Here is a 23,677-nt window from a genome sequence, read left to right on the forward strand (position 1 = left end):
TCTTTTGTTTTGCCCATTCACCCTCTGAATGGCAAACATGAATTTATTTTACCTTTATTTAACTAGGCAAGTCAGTTAAGAACAAATTCTTATTTTCAATGACGGCCTAGGAACAGTGGGTTAACTGCCTGTTCAGGGGCAGAACGACAGATTGGTACCTTGTCAGCTTGTGGATTTGAACTTGCAACCTTCCAGTTACTAGCCCAATGCTCTAACCACTAGGCTACCCTGCCGCCTAATGCTGAACATAGTAGTCAGTATGTATTGTTTGAAGGAGTGTGTGTGTGTGTGAGAGAACTGGATGTGTGTGTGCATTACATTGACTCAGAAGCCTTCTGCAGAGTCCCTGACTCAGCGGTTCCCCTCTTTGTGTTGTTGGTGGGGTCCGATTTCTTATTTACCCTGAAAATACTGGGCCACACGTTCAATCAGAACATAAGAATGGTGGTGGGAGGTCAAATGTGAACTGAATGCTGAATACGGTGGCCATCTACGGTGGTTCCACCTTATGTCTGCCATTCATACCAATGAAGAAGACTGGCCTCCAACTTGCTTGTGGTTCTCCTAAAATGTGTTTCGGGTTTGTTTGTGTCTGTGTATATTGTCTGTAGAGGGAGGGAGGGTTAATAGGAGGAAGAGGCAGGTTTTTAATTGAAGCTGTGGAGAAGCATGGATAGATACATTAGTGCAGATAGTTTCCTCTTTCTGGGCTGTCAGGTGCAATGAGGAGAGAGAGGATAAGTGACAGAGGTTGTCGGCTCTAATAGGTTCTGGTTCTGTCAGCTCCCCCATGGCTGCCGGGTACACTAGAGCAACTCATTCTCAATCAGTCCTCCTGTTAATGAATATTCGTATGAGGAGTGAGAGCAGCAGGGCTAGGGGGAGTGTGAATCTACCAATCTAGCAGGTGAGAGGGGGGAGGGACTGACACCCCAAGGGTCCTCAACCAGGAAAACCGCACACACACACACACACACACACACACAGTACTAGCGAGTTTTATGTACCAACATTTCTCAGTTGTACACAACCCTTTGAAAAACTGAAGGCTAATTGTCAATAGGGATATGCATAAATGTAATGTTTTTTGAGGAAACCACCAACAATTCAATACAGGGTCAGGTATGTGTGTCTGTCTGTGCATGTTATAGATTTGATTGATATTTGTCACTTTTTTGCTACTTTAGGTAGCATTAGTCGGCTGTACCTGTGCTAAAACCTGTATTTTTCATCTTATAGCTTGTTCTCCATCTTCTTTTAAAATAGTGAGCCAACAAGTCTTCAGCACTTTTATTTCCCTGACTGATCAAAACTCATTTTCTCATGATCTCTCTCTCTCTCTGCAGTAGACCAGAGGAGGCTGGTTCTGGCTCATTGTAAAGACTAGGATGGAATTATTGGAATGGTATCAAACATAAAACATCTGGAAACAACGTTGGACTCTGTACCCTTTGTTCCATTCCAGCCATTACAATGAGCCCGTCCTCCTAAAGCTACTCCCACCAGCCTCCTCTGCAGCAGACGTATAATGGGCATTATGTTTGGAACATCAAATCACAATAAAATCGCAAGTATCAAATCACAATTGTGGTGGTTATTTCTTTAGTATCAAATGAGGCAAGATAAACTTATCACACAAGTCAGAGTTCTACTTAGTCTTTATTCACTTATTAATAAGGAAAGCAGGTCAGACCCACACAAGTGAATGATGTGAGTGATCTGCAATAACGATGGCTGGTCGACGAACCACCCCTAGATGATTTGTTGAGAGCCCCGACACAAAGGATACAACTATCTTCTATAGTAAAGATACTCCCCCTTAGTCTACACGACAAAAGATGGGATGGAATGGGTCACAAGGTTAGGATTCATATGAAATAAATGAATAATTCACAGCAGACAGTATCTGCTGTAAAGACTGTTCTCATTGTGTGGAAACCAGGATCTTGCCCCCAAAACAAGGTTCACCTCATCATTATTCATACCGCAGCAATCTCTCTCTCTCTCCAGTCAGACCAGAGCATTCTCCCTCACATGAGTGGAATGTGGCTTGTTTATCACCTAAGGCATCGTAAATCTACTGTCAGCACTAAGCCCCAGAGGCCCACTTTCAGTTCACAGACACAATAGAGTTCTAAGAACTCTATTATATTGCATAAAACAACCATTTGATGCAATAACAGTATTATAACATAATCTTGTAATTTTGCTCTCACACAGTACATATACTGTAGAATCGTGAGATTTACAATACATATCGTGTCGGGACCTAAGTATGGTGATAATGAAGTCCCTGGCAGTGCCCAACCCTAAACTATCACTTTCTTTTTCTCATCCTACTCTTTCTCTCCTCAACAGCAGTCCTTTTCCCTCTACTCCCCCCTCACCTGGATCTCATCACACACACCAAACAGACACACACACACACACACACCAGACAGATACAGACACACACACACCAGACAGACAGACAGACAGACACACACACACACCAGACAGACACACACCAGACAGACAGACAGACACACACACACACACACACACACACACACCAGACAGACAGACACACACACACCAGACAGACAGACAGACACACACACACACCAGACAGACACACACACACCAGACAGACAGACACACACACACACCAGACAGACACACACACACACACCACACACACACACACACACTTAGCCATCTAGTACACATACTTGGCAGGTATTGATTTCGTCTCACGATTAAGTCATGAATTTACTTAATCAGTCCAAACAAATACCTGCGGTTTAAATAACAAATGAGTGATTTTCACAAGGCTAATAAATACATCATCCGGATGTTGGAGCGAGTGTGTCTGCAGGATTAGCGCAGTGTGATGAGACACAATACAGAGCCATCCCTCTGTGATGCTGCTGGAGTGTCAGCCCAAGTCCACACCCACCACAGGAGGCTGAGGAAAGGATGTCCACAGACAGCCACAGTAGCAAAGGCAACACAGAGGTTGACATTAGGCAAAGCATGGCATGGCAAACACAAGCATTAAACTGTATCATGTTTGTGTGTCTGAAGCCTTACTGAATTACAGTGTACTGTATGCACACACAGGGCATGGATGATGCTTTACTGTTGTGTTTTCTATCTTTTGCCAATTTGTTTAAATTGACTAGATTACATGATCCACGCCACAAACACTTTGATGTGCATTACTGCCCAAAAACTAGGAGGATGACTTCTCACGATTATGTTAGCTCGCAATGACGCATAGCATGTCTCGTGCTCTTGTAGTTTCCTGCAGTCAAATGACCAAATCGCCCTCTAGTGGCTTCATAAGTGGAATGTTATTAATATTTGCCAGAATTCTATAATTAATAAACAAAAACTGTTGCTCTATTTCAGTCTTCTGTGATATCAAGTGTAATGTTTGTCACGGCCGTCATTGGAAGTGGACCAAAGTGCAGCATGGTGAGCGTACCTTTTCTTTTTATTAGAATGACGCCAACAAGAAACAAAATGAACAACCGTGAAGCTTACAGGGCTATAGTGCCACTAACAAAAGTCAACTACCCACACGGAGGGTAAGAAGGGCTACCTAAGTATGATTTCCAATCAGAGACAACGATAGACAGCTGTCACTGATTGAGAACCATACCCGGCCAAAACATAAAAATAAAGACTGACTGTGAAATGAGACTAGCTGACCAGTGCGCCGCTCTCAGCTTGCTACGATATGGCTATCTAATTTGAATTTGTTCATAAAATCGATTGTGTTGTGGCACTTACAAAATAGAGTTGTTAAAGGAGATTAGTTCTTGTTAAATGGGCCCTTTATTAACCAGTAGATGAGGAATGACATGGCAACGGCCGACATTAGCACACAGATACTATCGGCAAACCGGCTGCTGAAACCACTAACAGTGCAGGACTTGGTGAAAACACATTAGCCCGTTCACCTCCAGGGGATAGGCTAGTCGCTGGAGCAATACATAGAGGTAGCTGATGAACAATAGATTGCGAACATATATCAAATAATTTTAAAAATGTACTGCGTGGGAGGGGTGTTAGTTTCCATAATGACGATTTATGGGCGAGACGTGTGAGAAACGTCGTTATTGTGAAGCTACGTTCCAGTTCCACCTAGACTCATAGCCCAGGGGCAGTGTTTAGACTCCATGCGGCAGGGAGAGCCTCCCTGGAACTTGGCACCTGCTTTATAGCCTCGACTCTGGTTGAGAGACCGTCTCTGTAAGCCTCATGCTCCCCTGTTGAACAAATGCATCAATAGAATTGTTCTTGATGTTGAAAATTATGAATGACTTCTACATCATTTTTTGCTATTGTTGAATTATTTCAATCCCTAGCATTACTGTAGGGTGAGCATATGCTGTATTTCAGCATTCTATAACAGTTATTTCCAGGAAATTACGGGAGATGTTCTTTTGAAGTGTTTCTGTACATTACAGATCTCCCTCTCTCTCCTTTGAGTCATGATTTTGCCAAACTGGTCCAGTCTGGGGATTTCATTTAAATGGATGTACAGTTGAAGTCGGAAGTTTACATACACTTGAGTCATTACTCGTTTTTCAACCACTCCACAAATTTCTTGTTAACAAACTATAGTTTTGGCAAGTCGGTTAGGACATCAACTTTGTGCATGACACAAGTAATTTTTCCAACAATTGTTTACAGACAGATTATTTCACAAAAAAATTCACTGTATCACAATTCCAGTGGGTCAGAAGTTTACATACACTAAGTTGACTGTGCTTTTTAAACAGCTTGGAAAAGTCCAGAAAATTATGTCATGGCTTTAGAAGCTTCTGATAGTCTAATTGATATCATTTGAGTCAATTGGAGGTGCACCTGTGGATGTATTTTAAGGCCTACCTTCAAACTCAGTGCCTCTTTGCTTGACATCAAGGGACAATCAAAAGAAATCAGCCAAGACCTCCACAATTTTGGTCCATCCTTGGGAGCAAATTCCAAATGCTTGAAGGTACCACGTTCATCTGTACAAACAATAGTATGCAAGTATAAACACCGTGGGACCACGCAGCCATCATACAGCTCAGGAAGGAGACACGTTCTGTCTCCTAGAGATGAACGTACTTTGGTGTGAAAAGTGCAAATCAATCCCAGAAGAACAGCAAAGAACCTTGTGAAGATGCTGGAGGAAACGGGTACAAAGTATCTATATCTACACTAAAACGAGTCCTATATTTACATAACTTGAAAGGCCACTCAGCAAGGAAGAAGCCACTGCTCCAAAACCGCCATAAAAAGCCAGACTACGGTTTGCAACTGCACATGGGGACAAAAATCATACTTTATGGAGAAATGTCCTCTGGTCTGATGAAACAAAAATAGAACTGTTTGGCCATAATGACCATCGTTATGTTTGGAGGGAAAAGGGGGAGGCTTGCAAAATGAAGAACATCATCCTAACCATGAAGCACAGGGGTGGCAGCATCATGTTGTGGGGGTGCTTTGCTGCTGGAGGGGCTGGTGCACTTCACAAAATAGATGGCATCATGAGGTAGTAAAATAGTGTGGATATATTGAAGCAACATCTTAAGACATCAGTCAGGAAGTTTAAAGCTTGGTCGCAAATGTGTCTTCCAAATGGACAAAGACCCCAAGCATACTTCCAAAGTTGTGGCAAAATGGCTTAAGGACAACAAAGTCAAGGTATTGGAGTGGCCATCACAAAGCCCTGACCTCAATCCTATAGAAAATGTGTGGGCAGAACTGAAAAAGCGTGTGCGAGCAAGGAGGCCTACTGACTCTGTTACACCAGCTCCGTCAGGAGGAATGGGCCAAAATTCACCCAACTAATAGTGGGAAGCTTGTGGAAGGCTACCTGAAACGTTTGATCCAAGTTAAACAATTTAAAGGCAATGCTACAAAATACTAATTGAGTGTATGTAAACTTCTGACCCACTGGGAATGTGATGAAATAAATAAAAGCTGAAATAAATCATTCTCTCTACTATAATTCTGACATTTCACATTGTTAAAATAAAGTGGTGATCCTAACTGACCTAAGATAGGACATTTTTACTAGGATTAAACGTCAGGAATTGTGAAAATGTTTAAATGCATTTGGCTAAGGTGTATGTGAACTTCTGAATTCAACTGTATGAACAGCCCCTGCTGTCAGCCTTCGTGAATGAAGAGAAGCCTATCTAGCCTGTTTTATTTGTTCACTCTAGACCGGTATGGAAGATGTAACCATGACAGGATGAAAGGAAAACATTTTAGATAAAAGTGTGTCTGTATATTTACACACGTCACAGGGGCACACTTGTACACCCACACACACACACACCGTGAATCTCCAGTGCAGGAAGATCAATTCCATTCTAATCAGTTTCTCCCCTGATTAAGTACTTCTGAGTTTGTTTTGTTGTGTGGTTTAATTTAAAACGGTTTCTTTTTTTCTGACAAAGGTGACTTTCTCTTAGACGGTGACAAATGAAGTCTGACAGTGAAAGCAAGTGAGTCTGCACACAATGCATTTTTAAGAGCCTAATACGCTTGATGAATGACCACATAAAGGTTAAGCTCTATTTCATTCACACCACAGTCACAGCATTTTGGGGCTGTTGTCGATCAGTGTCAGTGTTCTTAACGACTCAGACTGTCAGACATGGGTAAGGATAAGGCTATTATTTATTTTGGCATCTAGACTTTTGGTACAATGACCTAAAAGGAACACTCCTCTTTTAACAGCTTGTTAACCAGAAGCTGTACTATTCTCATTTACCTGCAGAGCTGGTTATATTGATTCAACATTCTGTTTTACTGTGTGCTCTTTAGTTAATACATTTTCCATTGTGGAGTTCGAGCAGAGTAATTAGGTAAACATAAGGGAGAGCATGGCTGTGACATGTGAGTGTGGTGTGGTGGAGAACTGAGTTGACCCTGGTCTAATAGCTACGGGCTCTTTCATTGACCAGGTGAGGGCTAACAGCATCATTCTGGTTCCCTTGCTCTCTCTGGGTCATGGGTAATTGGAGCCGCGAGAGAAGGGAAAAACAAAAACGTCAGCCTAATTTGTTCCCTTCCTGTTTGTCCCTGTGTTCTCTGCCTCAGTAATGAAGGTCAAATGAAGGTGTTTTTGAATTTTTCTAATCCCAGCCCCCGTCCCCGCAGGAGGCCTTTTGCCTTTTAGTAGGCCGTCATCGTAAATACGAATTTGTTCTTAGTGACTTGCCTAGTTAAATAAAGGTTAAATAAATAAAATAGAGAAACTCCTGGATGTTGTTTTGTCAAGGTGCACCAAAAATACCACAGGGCCTGGCTGAGATATTCATGCAACATCTGTCTGCAATGCATTGCATTTCAAATGCAATCTTGGGTGAATCTGTATTGTGACGCAGCCTTTGAAAAGGCATTAAGCTTCATTTTTAAAATGTTTTTATTTCACCTTTATTTAACCAGGTAGGCTAGTTGAGAACAAGTTCTCATTTACAACTACGACCTGGCCATGATAAAGCAAAGCAGTTCGACGCATACAACAACACAGAGTTACACATGGAGTAAACAAACATACAGTAGAAAAAGTCTATATAAAGTGTGTGCAAATGAGGAAAGATAAGGGAGGTAGGATAGTCAGTTTTACGAGGGTATGTTTGGCAGCATGAGTGAAGGATGCTTTGTTGAGAAATAGGAAGCCGATTCTAGATTTAATTTATTCTTCATATTGTAGAATGGATAGGCTGTGGGAGTGGGGAAGCAGGAGGATTGTCCCCTAGGTTCTGTGTTGTACTTAGCCCAGGGATTGATTGTTTAGTTAGATTAACTCATTTTGGATGATGCTGATATGCTGACAGTATGGATCAGAGGCCATGGTGCTTGTACTTCCAACATGTCTGATTTAATTGGCAGTTCTCTTTGTCAATATATCAGTTAACCACACAACAGATCTCTATCCCCTGCCTGCCTGCCTGCCCGCCCGCCCGCCCGCCCGCCCGCCCGCCCGCCCGCCCGCCTGCCTGCCCGCCCGCTTGCTCATATAATTCACATCACTATCTCACTCATCAGCATAGCCCAGGGCAACTCCAGTACTCGGGGACCTGATTGGTGTCACACTTTTACCCCAGCTAACACACCTGACTCCAATAATCATCTAATCATGATCTTCAGTTAAAAATGCAATTAGTTTAAATCAGGTGTGTTTGCTGGGGATGGGGGGAAAACTGTGACACCAATCAGGCCCCCGAGGACTGGAGAACTGGTATTTATAGGGTAGTGCCTATAACATTACCTCATCAGTATAGCCAGTATTTATAGGGTAGTGCCTGTAACATTACCTCATCAGTATAGCCAGTATTTATAGGGTAGTGCCTGTAACATTACCTCATCAGTATAGCCGGTATTTATAGGGTTGTGCCTGTAACATTACCTCATCAGTATAGCCGGTATTTATAGGGTAGTGTCATAATTTTACCTCATCAGCATAGCGTCAGGTCTCTCCTCCTCCTTTACTATTAGCAAGCGTGTGGAATGTCATTCACCTATTACATTGGGGCAAAAAAGTATTTAGTCAGCCACCAATTGTGCAAGTTCTCCCACTTAAAAAGATGAGGCCTGTAATTTTCATCATAGGTACACTTCAACTATGACAGACAAAATTAGAAAAAAATAATCCATAAAATCACATTGTAGGATTTTTAATGAATTTATTTGCAAATTATGATGGAAAATAAGCATTTGGTCAATAACAAACGTTTATATACCCTTTGTTGGCAATGACAGAGGTCAAACATTTTCTGTAAGTCTTCACAAGGTTTTCACACACTGTTGCTGGTATTTTGACCCATTCCTCCATGCAGATCTCCTCTAGAGCAGTGATGTTTTGGGGCTGTTGCTGGGCAACACGGACTTTCAACTCCCTGCAAAGATTTTCTATGGGGTTGAGATCTGGAGACTCGCTAGGTCACTCCAGGACCTTGAAATGCTTCTTACGAAGCCATTCCTTCGTTGCCCGGACGGTGTGTTTGGAATCATTGTCATGCTGAAAGACCCAGCCATGTTTCATCTTCAATGCCCTTGCTGATGGTAGGCTTTGTTACTTTGGTCCCAGCTCTCTGCAGGTCATTCACTAGGTCCCCCCGTGTGGTTCTGGGATTCTTGCTCACCGTTCTTGTGATCATTTTGAGATCTTGCGTGGAGCCCCAGATCGAGGGAGATTATCAGTGGTCTTGTATCTCTTCCATTTCCTAATAATTGCTCCCACAGTTGATTTCTTCAAACCAAGCTGCTTACCTATTGCAGATTCAGTCTTCCCAGCCTGGTGGAGGTCTACAATTTTGTTTCTGGTGTCCTTTGAAAGCTCTTTGGTCTTGGCCATAGTGGAGTTTGGAGTGTGACTGTTTGAGGTTGTGGACAGGTGTCTTTTATACTGATAACAAGTTCAAACAGGTGCCATTAATACAGGTAAGGACAGAGGAGCCTCTTAAAGAAGTTGTTACAGGTCTGTGAGAGCCAGAAATCTTGCTTGTTTGTAGCTGACCAAATACTTATTTTCCACCATAATTTGCAAATAAATTCAATAAAAATCCTACAATGTGATTTTTCTGGATTTTTTTTTCTCATTTTGTTTGTCATAGTTGAAGTGTACCTATGATGAAAATTACAGGCCTCTCTCATCTTTTTAAGTGGGAGAACTTGCACAATTGGTGGCTGACTAAATACTTTTTTGCCCCACTGTAACTTCACCCTATGATCATGGCACACTAAGGCAATTCCACCACGGTTGCGGACTCACTCGTGTAATAATTACTTTAATCTCTTTCAACCAGTAGACCCCTTTCTGTGTTTTCAAATGTTGCCGCACGAGGGCGATGTGCGCAAGTTGGTTGCAGAACACGGGTTTCTTAGAGAAAGCCAGCAAAAAAAAGCCTCTATTTACATGTTGCTTATGAGTGCATTTCACACTACTTTTGGATTATAATTGGATTTTAAGGCTTGTATGAATGTCCTGTTTAACATAATGTTTGTGTCATCATCGCAAATCAACTGTATTATACTTAGAAAACACTTCAACCGTAACCAGTACAATTGGTTAGCTTTTGCTACAGACTATATCAATGAGCGTTAGCATTCTAGCTAACAATTGCTGCATCCAAAATAGTTATTTTGCAAAGATCACAACCAAATATAATCTTAGCGGCTGTTCAAGCAAGAATCAAAACATCGTTGAAGGCGTATGAGAACCCCAAAATGTTTTTTTGTTGTTCAGAAGTAATAAAAACAGATCTAGGCTATGTTGAATAGGCGCAGATGGCGATGGCTTTCTTACTGCAGCCAAGCGTCTCGTGCATCTGTGCGTGAAGTCAGTGTGTCGTGTACTGGAAAAGGGTCTATGGGCATGAGTCTCCCACTTGCTGTTTTGCAGCAACAGTCTTCCAACGACCTCCCCACCACCACCAACTGAAGGCCCGTCATCGGATCCCCGTTCTCCCAGTGGGTGGGGGGGTTTGATGCCAGCTGCCCAGCATTGGGCAACCTGTCATCAGCATCTGGTTCTGAGGAACATTCCTCTGAGACGAGGCCTACCCCACACTATCCTACCCAAAAATATTCAATAAAATTCCATATTGTATTCTGTCTCTGTTGTCATTCAGTTACGCCTGTATTCTATTTAACAGTATTTTGCTCTTCATGGATGAATTCAGAAAGTGGTTTTAATAAAAAATAAAATAAAAAAACATTGAAACATTTAAAAAAAAAGTAGCTTCTAGTCCTCAGTTTTTAACTAGTCCTCAGTTTGAGAAGTCATTAAAAATAGATGCAGTTTTTCCACATTTTGAATTGTTATTTAAGTTTACTTCCTGAATTGACAGCCTTCAAATTGAATTGACCCCAGCCCTTGTGCTCTTATAATCTGACCTACTGTATGTGTCTGTGTGTTGGCAGTGCTGGGAGGTCCAGAGTCTCGCGGGGTGCTGAGGAAGATCAGTGATATGCTGGAGGTCATCATGAAGAGGATGGACACTTTGTCCAAACTAGGCAACACCACCACAGACTCCCACAGACTGGATGAGCTCAGCTCAGCACTGGACAGGTAGGGTTCTGGGGTTTGGTAGTAGGCCTGCCATTACATAATGTATGGTGTATGCATGTATTTGTCTGCATATAAACAAATAATTGGAGAATATTTAAACTAGAAGTTGTCTCGTTAGTCTCAACATTTTCCTATCTATTTGCCCTGTTATTGGGTGGACATGGACAGTCAGACAAGGATGCTGCGCTACCAGACATACAGAGGCTAACAACCTGGAGTTTGCTCTTCTGTCTCCATGGCAACGGACCTCTCTCATACAGGGGGTTGAGAGGCTCCCTCCTGCCGGGGTTTGCCCATGTCTGACACTGGCCATCCCTTCTGGACATCCCTGCTCCTACACTCACTGTCTCACACCAGGAAAATAATCCCTGCTCAAACTATGTCTGAGAGTTGAGCTAACTGCCAGGATGCAGAGTTGTGGATGTTTGATATGAATTCTAACCACCAGAGTAGACAGTATTATTAGAACATAAATAACTCCCACTATTCACATTCTATCATGTACAGTACAGGCATCTACGGTAATTGGCTTCTTTGGGAGGTACTATAGAAATGATGAGGATTTTCTTCCTAAATGTTGCCGGAAAGAGGCCATTCATTGCTGTTTAAGTCAGCCTAACTGTAAGCGATTATGAAAAAGGGGGAGCATTTCTAGGCTTCAGCAGTTTGCCTCTGGTAATGAAGTCTAGTCTGCTTGGTGACCTGCTCAGAATTCAGCCAAGGTGCAGTTTAACAGATGCAAACAAAGAACCCAGAGCCATTCAGAGTCCACTGTTAGGTTTTTAAAAAGGAATCAGCCGTCTCTCTCTCTTTAATGCTGTATATGGTTCTCCAGGGCCAGACACCCATTGTAAATGTATTAGTGGTGTTCTATAGAGGGAGGACAGGATTCTCTGTCTGGCCACAGGAATGTTTCCTATACTGATCAGTCTGTGCTGCAGCCTGGTGCTGTGAAGAGGACCGCTCTGTCTGTGTCTGGCTCTCATCTGTTCTGACATGCTGCCTCATAGGAGGGAATAGGAAGGGATGTCTAACACTTGCCCCTAGGGCAATACATGGTCAAGTGATATTAGAGGGGGAGTTTAGGCAAAGTAATGCAGCATTTTGGACACACATACCACACCCATGCTCATACTTATACCAAAAGCCCTGGTCCATTGCCCATTTCTTCCAACAAAAAAAAAAACTCCCAACCATGAATTTAAATGCATATGTTAGATAAAGCTGTACAGTTTGAACAAAAGCAAAAGGCCAGTGTTGACCACTGTGTACAGTCAGTGTCTCATTGATATGACAGGGCTGTTAGACCCCAGATATTGATTTGGCTCTGGTTGATACTCCCTGTTAAACAGTGTCTTCAGCTCTGCAGAGTCCATCTGTAGTACAGTAGTACTCCTTAAGACCAGCATCCTTCCTATTGGAGGGTCCTCAGCTTCCCTGACCAGGTCACAGCAGCCTTGGGAAGACCCAGTATAGAAGTAACAGATAGAGGCTGAATGGACTGGTGATGATTCTGTCTCGGAGGCCTTGCTTAACCATGGCTATGCCCGTGAGAACGTTTAGTCCTCAGTTCTCTACAGCACACACAGGAGCACTGTTCTTTTATACTGTGGGGCCCAGGTGGCTGACTGACTGCATTGAGATTATACACAATCATCATGGCTCCATAAAGACAGCTGGAAATCTCTGTGCCTCTTTGGACCTTTATGCTACATCAGCGAGGGCTGAGATTTCTGTCTTTATCGGAAGGGAGCCAAAGCAAGTTCAAAATGTTCACACTGCCATAATGCTTCAGCTTGGAGTTCCTGGGCACCTTCCAGTTTTCACTGCTAGTGCCTGAGATAGCCGTGAGTTCAGGGCTATCTCCCTCTTTTTATTGCTGTCTCCTTTTCCCTTTTTTTTTCTCACTCGCTCTTTTTTTCTGATTGTTTTGCCAACACTAACATGGCAACAACAAGCCATGGCAGTCAGCTGCCATAAAAGGCATTTGCTAACAACCTAATTGCGCTCTGTTCTCAGTCTCCTAGGGACTGGCTTTAATGTGCTGAGTCACTTTTTCACCTCAACAAATAAATTGTGTCAGAGTTTAAAAGCTTTTTTATTTCACGCTCCAACCAAGTTCCACACAATTATCATTTCCTCTACTTGTTGAAGCTCTTCTCTTTTGGGAGGAAAAAGCAAGCGTATATTGTAGGAGGGTGGACTTGGATGAAAGAAGTAGCCTTCTACATTTCTTTTTCTAGATGTTTCCAGGGAGTTTAAGGAATGAGATAAAGGATAAAGATTGAATGTGCATTCCCACTGGGCATCAATTCAACATCTATTCCACGTTGGTTCAACATAATTTCATTGAAATGACGAGGAAAAAAACAATCCATTCAACCAGTGTGTGTCCGGTGGGTTGTCACGGGGAAAGAGATGGCAGAAATGATCAGATCAGTAAGAAAGAGAAGACATGCCTAACACTTCATTCACCTGTGTGTGTCCGGTGGGTTGTCACGGGGAAAGAGATGGCAGAAATGATCAGATCAGTAAGAAAGAGAAGACATCCCTAACACTTCATTCACCTGTGTGTGTCCGGTGGGTTGTCACGGGGAAAGAGATGGCAGAAATGATCAGATCAGTAAGAAAGAGAAGACATCCCTAACACTTCATTCACCTGTGTGTGTCCGGTGGGTTGTCACGGGGAAAGAGATGGCAGAAATGATCAGATCAGTAAGAAAGAGAAGACATGCCTAACACTTCATTCACCTGTGTGTGTCCGGTGGGTTGTCACGGGGAAAGAGATGGCAGAAATGATCAGATCAGTAAGAAAGAGAAGACATGCCTAACACTTCATTCACCTGTGCCTGCATGTGCCCGATTGATAGTCATTCCCCTGTGTGTGTGTGTGTGTGTGTGTGTGTTGGCAGGATCCAGCCGATTGGTCTGGTGGAGAGGATCCAGGCTATCGCCCAGAACATGTCTGACATGGCTGTGAGGGTGGAGCAGATCCTACAGCGCAGCATGGCCACCAACAGAGGTACAAGAGACACACACACACACACACACATCTGACCACTCTTCACATTTGAAAGGTAGTTGTGTATGTCTGCCACACTGTAAGACCCTATTGAACATGACAGTCAGCATTTATGACAGTACTTCAGATGATGAGTCTCCATTCCTGTCTTTGTGAAGAGAGAGCCCTCCTGCAGCGTAGCTCTCTCCCTGTCTCAGCATAATTATAAATAACGCTACATGATGTTCAGTGTATGCTGATGAATTCCCCTCTAGTTAAGAAGATCTGAGACTGTCAGCTTTCTTCAATTAGCTGTCCTCTGCTCAGTTCATTGTGCTCCTGTTCTGTTTGAGCAAGAGATACAGTAGGCTACTTACATGCAAAGCGAGACTAACTCCACTAGCCGACACATTAGAAAGCCAATTATAGACTTTGCATATTGTCATTATTTGCCTTGTCATTGAGTAAAGCAGACATGTCCTATTCTGTAGACTGTTTTTGCTACCAGAACCTAATCCCCTGGCTAATTTAGTGAGACCGTTAGTGTTCGCGCTCCACACTGTGACTGCTGTAGTTATAATGGTAATCAAACAGAATGGTTGCTAATCCTTTGTCTGTGATTGCGCTCACCCAGGCTTGGTGGCACGCTGGTAGAGGAACAGCTTCCGCTCTCTTTAATTAGGCTAATTGGAGCTGGCTGCCGACGAGGGAGGGAGGCCTGGTAGACTGGGGAGAGAGGGAATGAAGGAGTGAGACTAGGGAGAGAGGGAATGAAGGAGTGAGACTAGGGAGAGAGGGAATGAAGGAGTGAGACTGGGGAGAGAGGGAATGAAGGAGTGAGACTAGGGAGAGAGGGAATGAAGGAGTGAGACTAGGGAGAGAGGGAATGAAGGAGTGAGACTAGGGAGAGAGGGAACGAAGGAGTGAGACTGGGGAGAGAGGGAATGAAGGAGTGAGACTGGGGAGAGAGGGAACGAAGGAGTGAGACTGGGGAGAGAGGGAACGAAGGAGTGAGACTGGGGAGAGAGGGAACGGAGGAGTGAGACTGGGGAGAGGGAACGGAGGAGTGAGACTGGGGAGAGAGGGAACGGAGGAGTGAGACTGGGGAGAGAGGGAACGGAGGAGTGAGACTGGGGAGAGAGGGAACGGAGGAGTGAGACTGGGGAGAGAGGGAACGGAGGAGTGAGACTGGGGAGAGAGGGAACGGAGGAGTGAGACTGGGGAGAGAGGGAACGGAGGAGTGAGACTGGGGAGAGAGGGAACGGAGGAGTGAGACTGGGGAGAGAGGGAACGGAGGAGTGAGACTGGGGAGAGAGGGAACGGAGGAGTGAGACTGGGGAGAGGGGGAACGGAGGAGTGAGACTGGGGAGAGGGGGAACGGAGGAGTGAGACTGGGGAGAGGGGGGAAGACTGGGAGGAGGAGTGAGACTGAGACTGGGGAGAGGGGGAACGGAGGAGTGAGACTGGGGAGAGGGGGAACGGAGGAGTGAGACTGGGGAGAGGGGGAACGGAGGAGTGAGACTGGGGAGAGGGGGAACGGAGGAGTGAGACTGGGGAGAGGGGGAACGGAGGAGTGAGACAGGAGGGAGAGGGGAGAGAGGGAACGAAGGAGTGAGACTGGGGAGAGAGGGAATGGAGGAGTGAGACTGGGGAGAGAGGGAATGGAGGAGTGAGACTGGGGAGAGAGGGGATTTTATTAATCAAGCCCACGCAGTGTTGTCTATCCACTGTTCTCAGTAGGCATCAGATATCAGCAAGGGAAGCCAGGCTTTCAGAAGTGGCTGATAATTAACCCAACAGTCTGGCTAACGCTCTGTTCTATCCCCATGGCCACTAGAGTTAACTAACCCAACAGTCTGGCTAACGCTCTGTTCTATCCCCATGGCCACGAGAGTTAACTAACCCAACAGTCTGGCTAACGCTCTGTTCTGTTCTATCCCCATGGCCAGTAGAGTTAACTAACCCAACAGTCTGTCTAACTCTCTGTTCTATCCCCATGGCCAGTAGAGTTAACTAACCCAACAGTCTAACTCTCTGTTCTATCCCCATGGCCAGTAGAGTTAACTAACCCAACAGTCTAACTCTCTGTTCTATCCCCATGGCCAGTAGAGTTAACTAACCCAACAGTCTAACTCTCTGTTCTGTTCTATCCCCATGGCCAGGAGAGTTAACTAACCCAACAGCCTGTCTAACTCTCTGTTCTATCCCCATGGCCAGGTAGAGCTCTGCTCTAATACAAGAGACTAGTGCTAAAGCCAAGATATGCTCCCTTTTTAGGTATTGTTGAAAAGCAAGTCTGGTTTCTGCCCCAACTGCTCCACACTATCCTCATAGGGCTGAATAGCAAAGTTATGAGCAGGTATTTTAAGGATTCTGCCCATAGGGAGGTGTTTGTTGTTAATACATGTGTTTTTGTCCCACAGTTAAGGATGGCGCAACAGGACAGTGTGAGGTGCCCAAAGACCCTCACTACCCAGACTGCCCCAGCAAGGTGGATGTAAGTCCGCATGTGATGCAATTTCACAGTGGTTTTCCTGATCCCACAGTCCCTATGTCCTTTTGTTCTTGGACTGTTCATTACCCTGCAACTCCAGCTTTACGATCAGCTTCAATCAACCCTGCCTTGTTTCACAAGGATCAATGTCTAGTGCTGTGTTCAGATCAATGAAAGGACCTTGACCAAGTCCAAGTCAGATTTCATGGGTTCCTTAGCTATAATACATTCATTTCTACACTGACATTTGACCTCCTTTGACCTCATTTGATCCATAGAGATACTGTGTATATTTATTATTACTTGAGTCTGCCTTGACCTTTTCCCTCAGTGGATGCGTGCCCGCTGGACCTCAGACCCTTGCTATGCCTTCTATGGGGTGGACGGCTCCGACTGCTCCTTCCTCATCTACCTGAGTGAGGTGGAGTGGTTCTGCCCCCCTCTGACCTGGAGGAACCAGACCACCACACCCACGCACTTTCCTTTCCCCAAGAGACAGGTGGGATAGCTGGGTTGGCATGGGCTGTTTACAGGGCTGCTATAGTGTGTATGTGTGTGTGTACAGAGTTTGTGTCTATGATACTTGTCTTTGTATTTCATCTCCACACTAATTTCCCTGTATCCGACTGGCACACAGTCTCCTGGGAGGGGAGTGTGGATATACAGTCACTCACAGAGTCTATTCTCCCTCTGCCTTGAATCATGGCTGTTGCTGTTTTTCTTGTGAGAGCAGCATTCCAGTTATTTCTGGGTCCACCAGGGCCAGGTGTTCTAGTTCGTTGCTGCACCCCGGAGCGCTGTACACTACACACCAATGGGTCGGCTGCTCATTTCAATGATCTGTGCAGCTTAATCATGGATTCTAATTACCTGCCTGGATCCAGCTGGACTAATCCTGTGACTTCTCTCAGGTGTTCCTCTGCGTTCACAGAGGCACCTACAAGTTGCTTTCCAAACAATAATTAACTTGTAGTGCGAAAGTAATGCATCTCATATTGATTTTGTATGTGTGCATAAGCAAGAGAATGTGTGTGGAAGGAAAGAGGGATTGTGTGTCCCCATTGTGTGTGTGTGTGTGAGAGAGAGAGCCGGAGAGGTTTGTGTGACTGTCTATGTGCCATTTATAAGTCCTCTGTGCTCCCTTATGCAGTTACAACATTGATTAGCACTTGGCTGCTCAGATTGCACTGTGATCCAGCGATTAAAAAGGGCTGGGAAACATGCGGAGTGAAAGGAAGGCAGCCTGTTTATGAGCATGAGGCAGGAGTCCCTCAGGCAACACTATCTGAGAGCCCTGTCTCCAGGGGGAATGGGTATGACAGGGATAGCTGTACTCCTATAACACCCATCTCCACTCAACTCCAAGTAGGGCTGCTGGATTTTGGTGGTTACCATGTGGCTGTTTTGTACAGGTTTGGGGAGGTGTTAAATGTATTAATTAAGTGTTTAATGTATTGGACTTATATATAGCTTTTTCTAGGTGCTCAACGTGATTAACATAGTAAGGGGAGGAAAAAAATGTAGATGTTCCTTTTCCTGTCCTCCAGGCGGCATTCCGGTCAGACATCGGGGCCCTCCTGGAGCAGGTGGGTACAGGGAAGGAGTCTCTGAGTTTCATGAAGAGAAGGATGCGCAGGCTGGCTGCACAGTGGGCCTCGGCTGCACGCAGGCAAGATGACCGTCTGAGGAGTCAATGGAGGGAGCAGAAGAGGGTGAGTGTGTGGTGACTGTGGAGGGAGCAGAAGAGGGTGAGTGTGTGGTGACTGTGGAGGGAGCAGAAGAGGGTGAGTGTGTGGTGACTGTGGAGGGAGCAGAAGAGGGTGAGTGTGTGGTGACTGTGGAGGGAGCAGAAGAGGGTGAGTGTGTGGTGACTGTGGAGGGAGCAGAAGAGGGTGAGTGTGTGGTGACTGTGGAGGGAGCAGAAGAGGGTGAGTGTGTGGTGACTGTGGAGGGAGCAGAAGAGGGTGAGTGTGTGGTGACTGTGGAGGGAGCAGAAGAGGGTGAGTGTGCGGTGACTGTGGAGGGAGAGAGAGTTTCTGTGTGTCTGCTATGAGTCAAAAGGTTGACAGTTAACTCATATCTCTTCCGATGACAGTGCAGGCCAGTAATATGCTGTGCAGGTAGGTGCCCATTTTGGTTTGCTATATTTGATTCCCGAAAGAATAGGCCGAGACACTGACAAAAAGATGGACGGTTGACAAAAGACTGATCAAGACGAGGTGGCCTTCATGAACATTACAGTCGTGACGTTTTTCTCCACTAGCGATTACGGACCCATTTGCTGTGAGTGGTGTTACTGTGAATGGCTGAGAGAAGTAGATTTGTAAGGAGGAGACTGACCAGCCGTTATCAGGAGAGCAGGCCTGGGATTTATTGTCTTTGGTGCTCTTTAACCAGCCTGACATTCTCAGAGTGGTGGAGGAGACTGACCAGCCGTTATCAGGAGAGCAGGCCTGGGATTTATTGTCTTTGGTGCTCTTTAACCAGCCTGACATTCTCAGAGTGGTGGAGGAGACTGACCAGCCGTTATCAGGAGAGCAGGCCTGGGATTTATTGTCTTTGGTGCTCTTTAACCAGCCTGACATTCTCAGAGTGGTGGAGGAGACTGACCAGCCGTTATCAGGAGAGCAGGCCTGGGATTTATTGTCTTTGGTGCTCTTTAACCAGCCTGACATTCTCAGAGTGGTGGAGGAGACTGACCAGCCGTTATCAGGAGAGCAGGCCTGGGATTTATTGTCTTTGGTGCTCTTTAACCAGCCTGACATTCTCAGAGTGGTGGAGGAGACTGACCAGCCGTTATCAGGAGAGCAGGCCTGGGATTTATTGTCTTTGGTGCTCTTTAACCAGCCTGACATTCTCAGAGTGGTGGAGGAGACTGACCAGCCGTTATCAGGAGAGCAGGCCTGGGATTTATTGTCTTTGGTGCTCTTTAACCAGCCTGACATTCTCAGAGTGGTGGAGGAGACTGACCAGCCGTTATCAGGAGAGCAGGCCTGGGATTTATTGTCTTTGGTGCTCTTTAACCAGCCTGACATTCTCAGAGTGGTGGAGGAGACTGAATACAGGAACACTGCTTTACCATCACTGATGAAATGACAATGACTGTAGAATCTCCCCAAGCCTGCCCTTTGTGTCGAAAACCTTTTCGTAATGTCATAAACGGTTATAAATCCACCTCAGAATAATATTGGCATGTGTGTGTGTGCACATGCCTGTGCTTGTCTGCAGTGCACTAGATGGATTAAACAGTACCTGTGCTGATTTTCCTTTCACAGTGAAGTGAATAACATTCGATTGATGAGCGAACCACCTCCGTCACCGGCTTCATAAGGAAATGTTGTCCCCATAGTGAAGGGTCGCTGCTTCCCCAAACAAAAGCCCTGGATTAACACGGAGGTTGGCGCTAAGCGAAAGGATACCGCACACAGGGCTATCGCAGAGGCTACGGCTACAACCCTGAGACTACGGCTGAGGAAAGGAACAAGTACAGAAAGTCCCTCTACGCAAAATATCAAAAGGACGATACGGTATAAGGTGGAATAATACTATACAGGCTCCGACCTACAGTCCATTACGGATTACAAAGGAAGATGCTCTCTGTCCAACGATGCCTCTCTTCCAGACGAACTCCATGCATTTTATGCACGCTTCGACCATAACATCGTTTCATGTGCGAGGGCCCCCACCAACCCAGAGAGCTGGGTTTTCTCGCTCTCCGAGGCCAACGTGAGTAAGATCTTTAATCAGGTCAACACTCTCAAGGACGCGGGGCCAGACAGTATTCAAGAGCATGTTCTCAGAGCATATGCAGATCAGCTGGCAGGCATATTCACTATCCTCGTTCCTGTTCCCAAGAACTCTAAGGCTTCAGGCCATAATGACTACCGCCCTGAAGTGGTTTGAAAGGCTAATTATGGCACACATCAACTCCATCATCCCAGACACCATAGATCCACCCCAATTTGCATACTGCCCCAACAGATCCAAAGACAACTTAATCTCAATTGCACTCTACACTGCCCTCATCCACCGAGATAAGAGGAATGCCTACGTGAGAATGCTGTTCACTGACTACAGCTCAGCGTTCAACATTGTCCACTAAAAGTTTGTCACCAAGCTAAGGACGCTGGGACTGAACACTTCCCTCTGCAACTGGATCCTGGACTTCCTGACGGGCCGCCCCCAGATGTTGAGGGTAGGCAACATCACCTCTGCCATGCTGACCGTCAACATGGGGCCCCACACTGGTGTGTGCTTAGTCCCCTCCTGTACTACCTGTTCACCCACGACTGCGTGGCTGTGCACCACTCCAACACAATCATCATGTTTGCTGACGACACAACGCTGGTAGGCCTGATCACTGGCGACGATGAGACAGCCTACAGGGAGGAGGTCAGTGACCTGGCAGTGTGTTGCCGGGACAACAATCTCTCCCTCAACGACAGTAAGACCAAGGAGCTGATCAACACATCGATGGGGCTGCAGTGGAGCGGGTCGAGAGCTTCAGGTTCCTCTGTGTCCAACTCACTAAGGACTTTAAAAAGGTCCATTCACACATGCACAGCCATGAAGAAGGCGCAACATTGCCTCTTCCACCTTTTATTTACATATTTTTATTGAATCTTTATTTAACTAGGCAAGTCAATTAAGAACAAATTCTTATTTACAATGATGGATTACCAAGAGACAAAACACACATCACGACAAGAGAGACACCACAACACTACATAAAGAGAGACCTAAGACAACACAACATGGCAGCAACAGAACATGACAACACAACATGGTGACAACACATGGTAGCAACACAACATGGTGACAACACAACATGGTAGCAACACAACATGACAACACAACATGGTAGCAACACAACATGGTGACAACATGACAACACAACATGGTAGCAACACAACATGACAACACAACATGGTAGCAACACAACATGGTGACAACATGACAACACAACATGGTAGCAACACAACATGACAACACAACATGGTAGCAACACAACATGGTGACAACATGACAACACAACATGGTAGCAACACAACATGACAACACAACATGGTAACAACACAACAACACAACATGACTTGTTAAAAATGCAACATGACAACATGGTAGCAACACATGACAACACAACATGGTAACACAACAACAACACAGCAGGGGCGGCAGGTAGCCTAGTGGTTAGAGCGTTGGGCAAGTACCCAAAAGGTTGCTGGATCGAATCCCAGAGCTGACAATGTAAAAAATGTTGTTCTGCTCCTGAACAAGGTAGATAACCGACTGTTCCCTGGTAGACTGTCATTGTAAATAAGATTTTTTCTAAACTGACTTGCCTAGTTAAATAAAGGTTTAAAAAAACATGACAACACAACATAGCAACAACATTGCAGCAGCACAACATAGTAGCAGCACAAACTTTGTTAGGCAAAGAAGACGATGCAGCCACAAGTGTCAGTAAGAGTGTCCATGATTTAGTCTTTGAATGTAGAGATTGAGATAAAACCTTCCAGTTTGAGTGCTTGTTGCAGCTCTTTCCAGTCACTAGCTGCAGCGACCTGAAAAGAGGAGCGACCCAGGGATCTGTGTGCTTTGGGGACCTTTAACAGAATGTGACTGGCAGAATGTTGTATGTGGAGGATGAGGGCTGCAGTAGGTATCTCAGATAGGGGGGAGTGAGGCCGAACAGGGTTTTATAAATAAGCTTCAACCAGTGGGTCTTGTGACCGGTATACAGAGATGACCAGTTTACAGATGAGTATAGAGTGTGGTGATGTGTCCTATAAGGAGCATTGGTGGCAAATCTGATGGCCGAAGAACATCTAGCTGAGAACACCCTTACCTGCCAATCTATAAATTACATCTCCGTAATCTATCATGGGTAGCATGGTCATCTGAATCAGGGTTAGTTTGGCAGCTAGATTTAACCTTAGCCTGCAGCTGAAAGATCCTCAAAACGTTCTACAGCTGCACCATTGAGAGCATCTTGACTAGCTGCATCAGAGGTAAGGTGGTATGGAAGCAGCACCGCCCTCTATGCCATGGCGCTACAGAGGGTGATTCGGATAGCGTAGTACATCACTGGGGCCGAGCTCCCTGCCATCCAGAACCTCTATATCAGGCAGTATGAAAAGAAGGCTCGGAATATCATTAAAGACTCCAGCCAACCAAGCCATAGACTGTTCTCTCTGCTTCTGCACGGCAAGTGGTACCGGGAATCAAGACTGACACCTATGCACACTCACAGGACTCTACACACTCACGCACACTGATACTCCAACACACACACACACACACACACACACAACAAGCACACACACTCGCATACAATCATAATTTGCGCTGCTGCTACTCTGTCTATCATCCTGATGTCTAGTCACCGTACCTCTATATCTACCAGTATCCCTGCACATCGGAAATATGGAACTGACCCGTTATAAACTGTGTTCTTCCTATTTTTATTTATCATGGGTTTCTGTTCTACGTTATTTTTAGTGCTACATTGATATTGATTACTACATTGTTGTATTTGGCAAGAAAGGCATTTCACTGTACTTGTGCACACAGCGTTAAAAACTTGAAGCTTGAATTATTCACAAAACCAAGGCTGGGAAAGGTATAGATTGACTATTCTTTGAGTTTACCACTCCAAGCATTCTCTTTGTGCAAACCCCACTCCTTTTACTCCTTCTCCAGTTAAAAAGAGGCTCATAACTTCAAACACCTGAGTAAACATGAGACGCAGTGATTGATAGGTGTTTGCTTTGCTTTGGGAAAGCAGGCCAGTCTGGTCTTTGGCCAAGAGATGCTTTCAGAACGTATATAAATAGAATTCTTCTTTTCATCAGTCTCTCTTTAGAGAACTATTAGCTTGGATAAGCCAGCACCAGCGCTGTCAACACACAGCATCCTTCCCAAGCCTGTTCCTTGATCAGCCTCCAAAAAGAAGAGTCTCTTTGTTCTTTTTTTAACGGTGTGTTCAACAGTAATAGCTACTGTCCATTAACTGGCCCCTCTGGGCTTGGCTGCAGCGTCTCTGACAGAACAGTGTTCAGAAAACAGACGAGAAGGAACTGCTGCGCTGCTGTGAAAACGCAGATGAGAGAACGAT

The 23,677-nt window shown here is 45.1% G+C and overlaps 1 protein-coding gene across 3 annotated transcripts in view; it reads left to right on the plus strand.

Annotated features, from left to right (window-relative positions):
- The window catches only part of LOC112237970 (alpha-1,6-mannosylglycoprotein 6-beta-N-acetylglucosaminyltransferase B), a 77,603-nt gene that overhangs the window by 7,367 nt on the left and 46,559 nt on the right, over nucleotides 1–23,677 (plus strand). For all 3 annotated transcript variants that reach the window (XM_042307275.1, XM_042307276.1, XM_042307277.1), the window contains 5 exons: nucleotides 10,918–11,065; nucleotides 13,978–14,087; nucleotides 16,490–16,563; nucleotides 16,892–17,059; nucleotides 18,108–18,272. In XM_042307275.1, the coding sequence (XP_042163209.1) occupies nucleotides 10,918–11,065; nucleotides 13,978–14,087; nucleotides 16,490–16,563; nucleotides 16,892–17,059; nucleotides 18,108–18,272 (665 nt within the window). The remainder of the gene's footprint in view (nucleotides 1–10,917; nucleotides 11,066–13,977; nucleotides 14,088–16,489; nucleotides 16,564–16,891; nucleotides 17,060–18,107; nucleotides 18,273–23,677) is intronic.

The sequence above is a fragment of the Oncorhynchus tshawytscha genome, linkage group LG27 (assembly GCF_018296145.1).
Source record: "Oncorhynchus tshawytscha isolate Ot180627B linkage group LG27, Otsh_v2.0, whole genome shotgun sequence".
NCBI classification, from domain to species: Eukaryota; Metazoa; Chordata; class Actinopteri; order Salmoniformes; family Salmonidae; genus Oncorhynchus; species Oncorhynchus tshawytscha.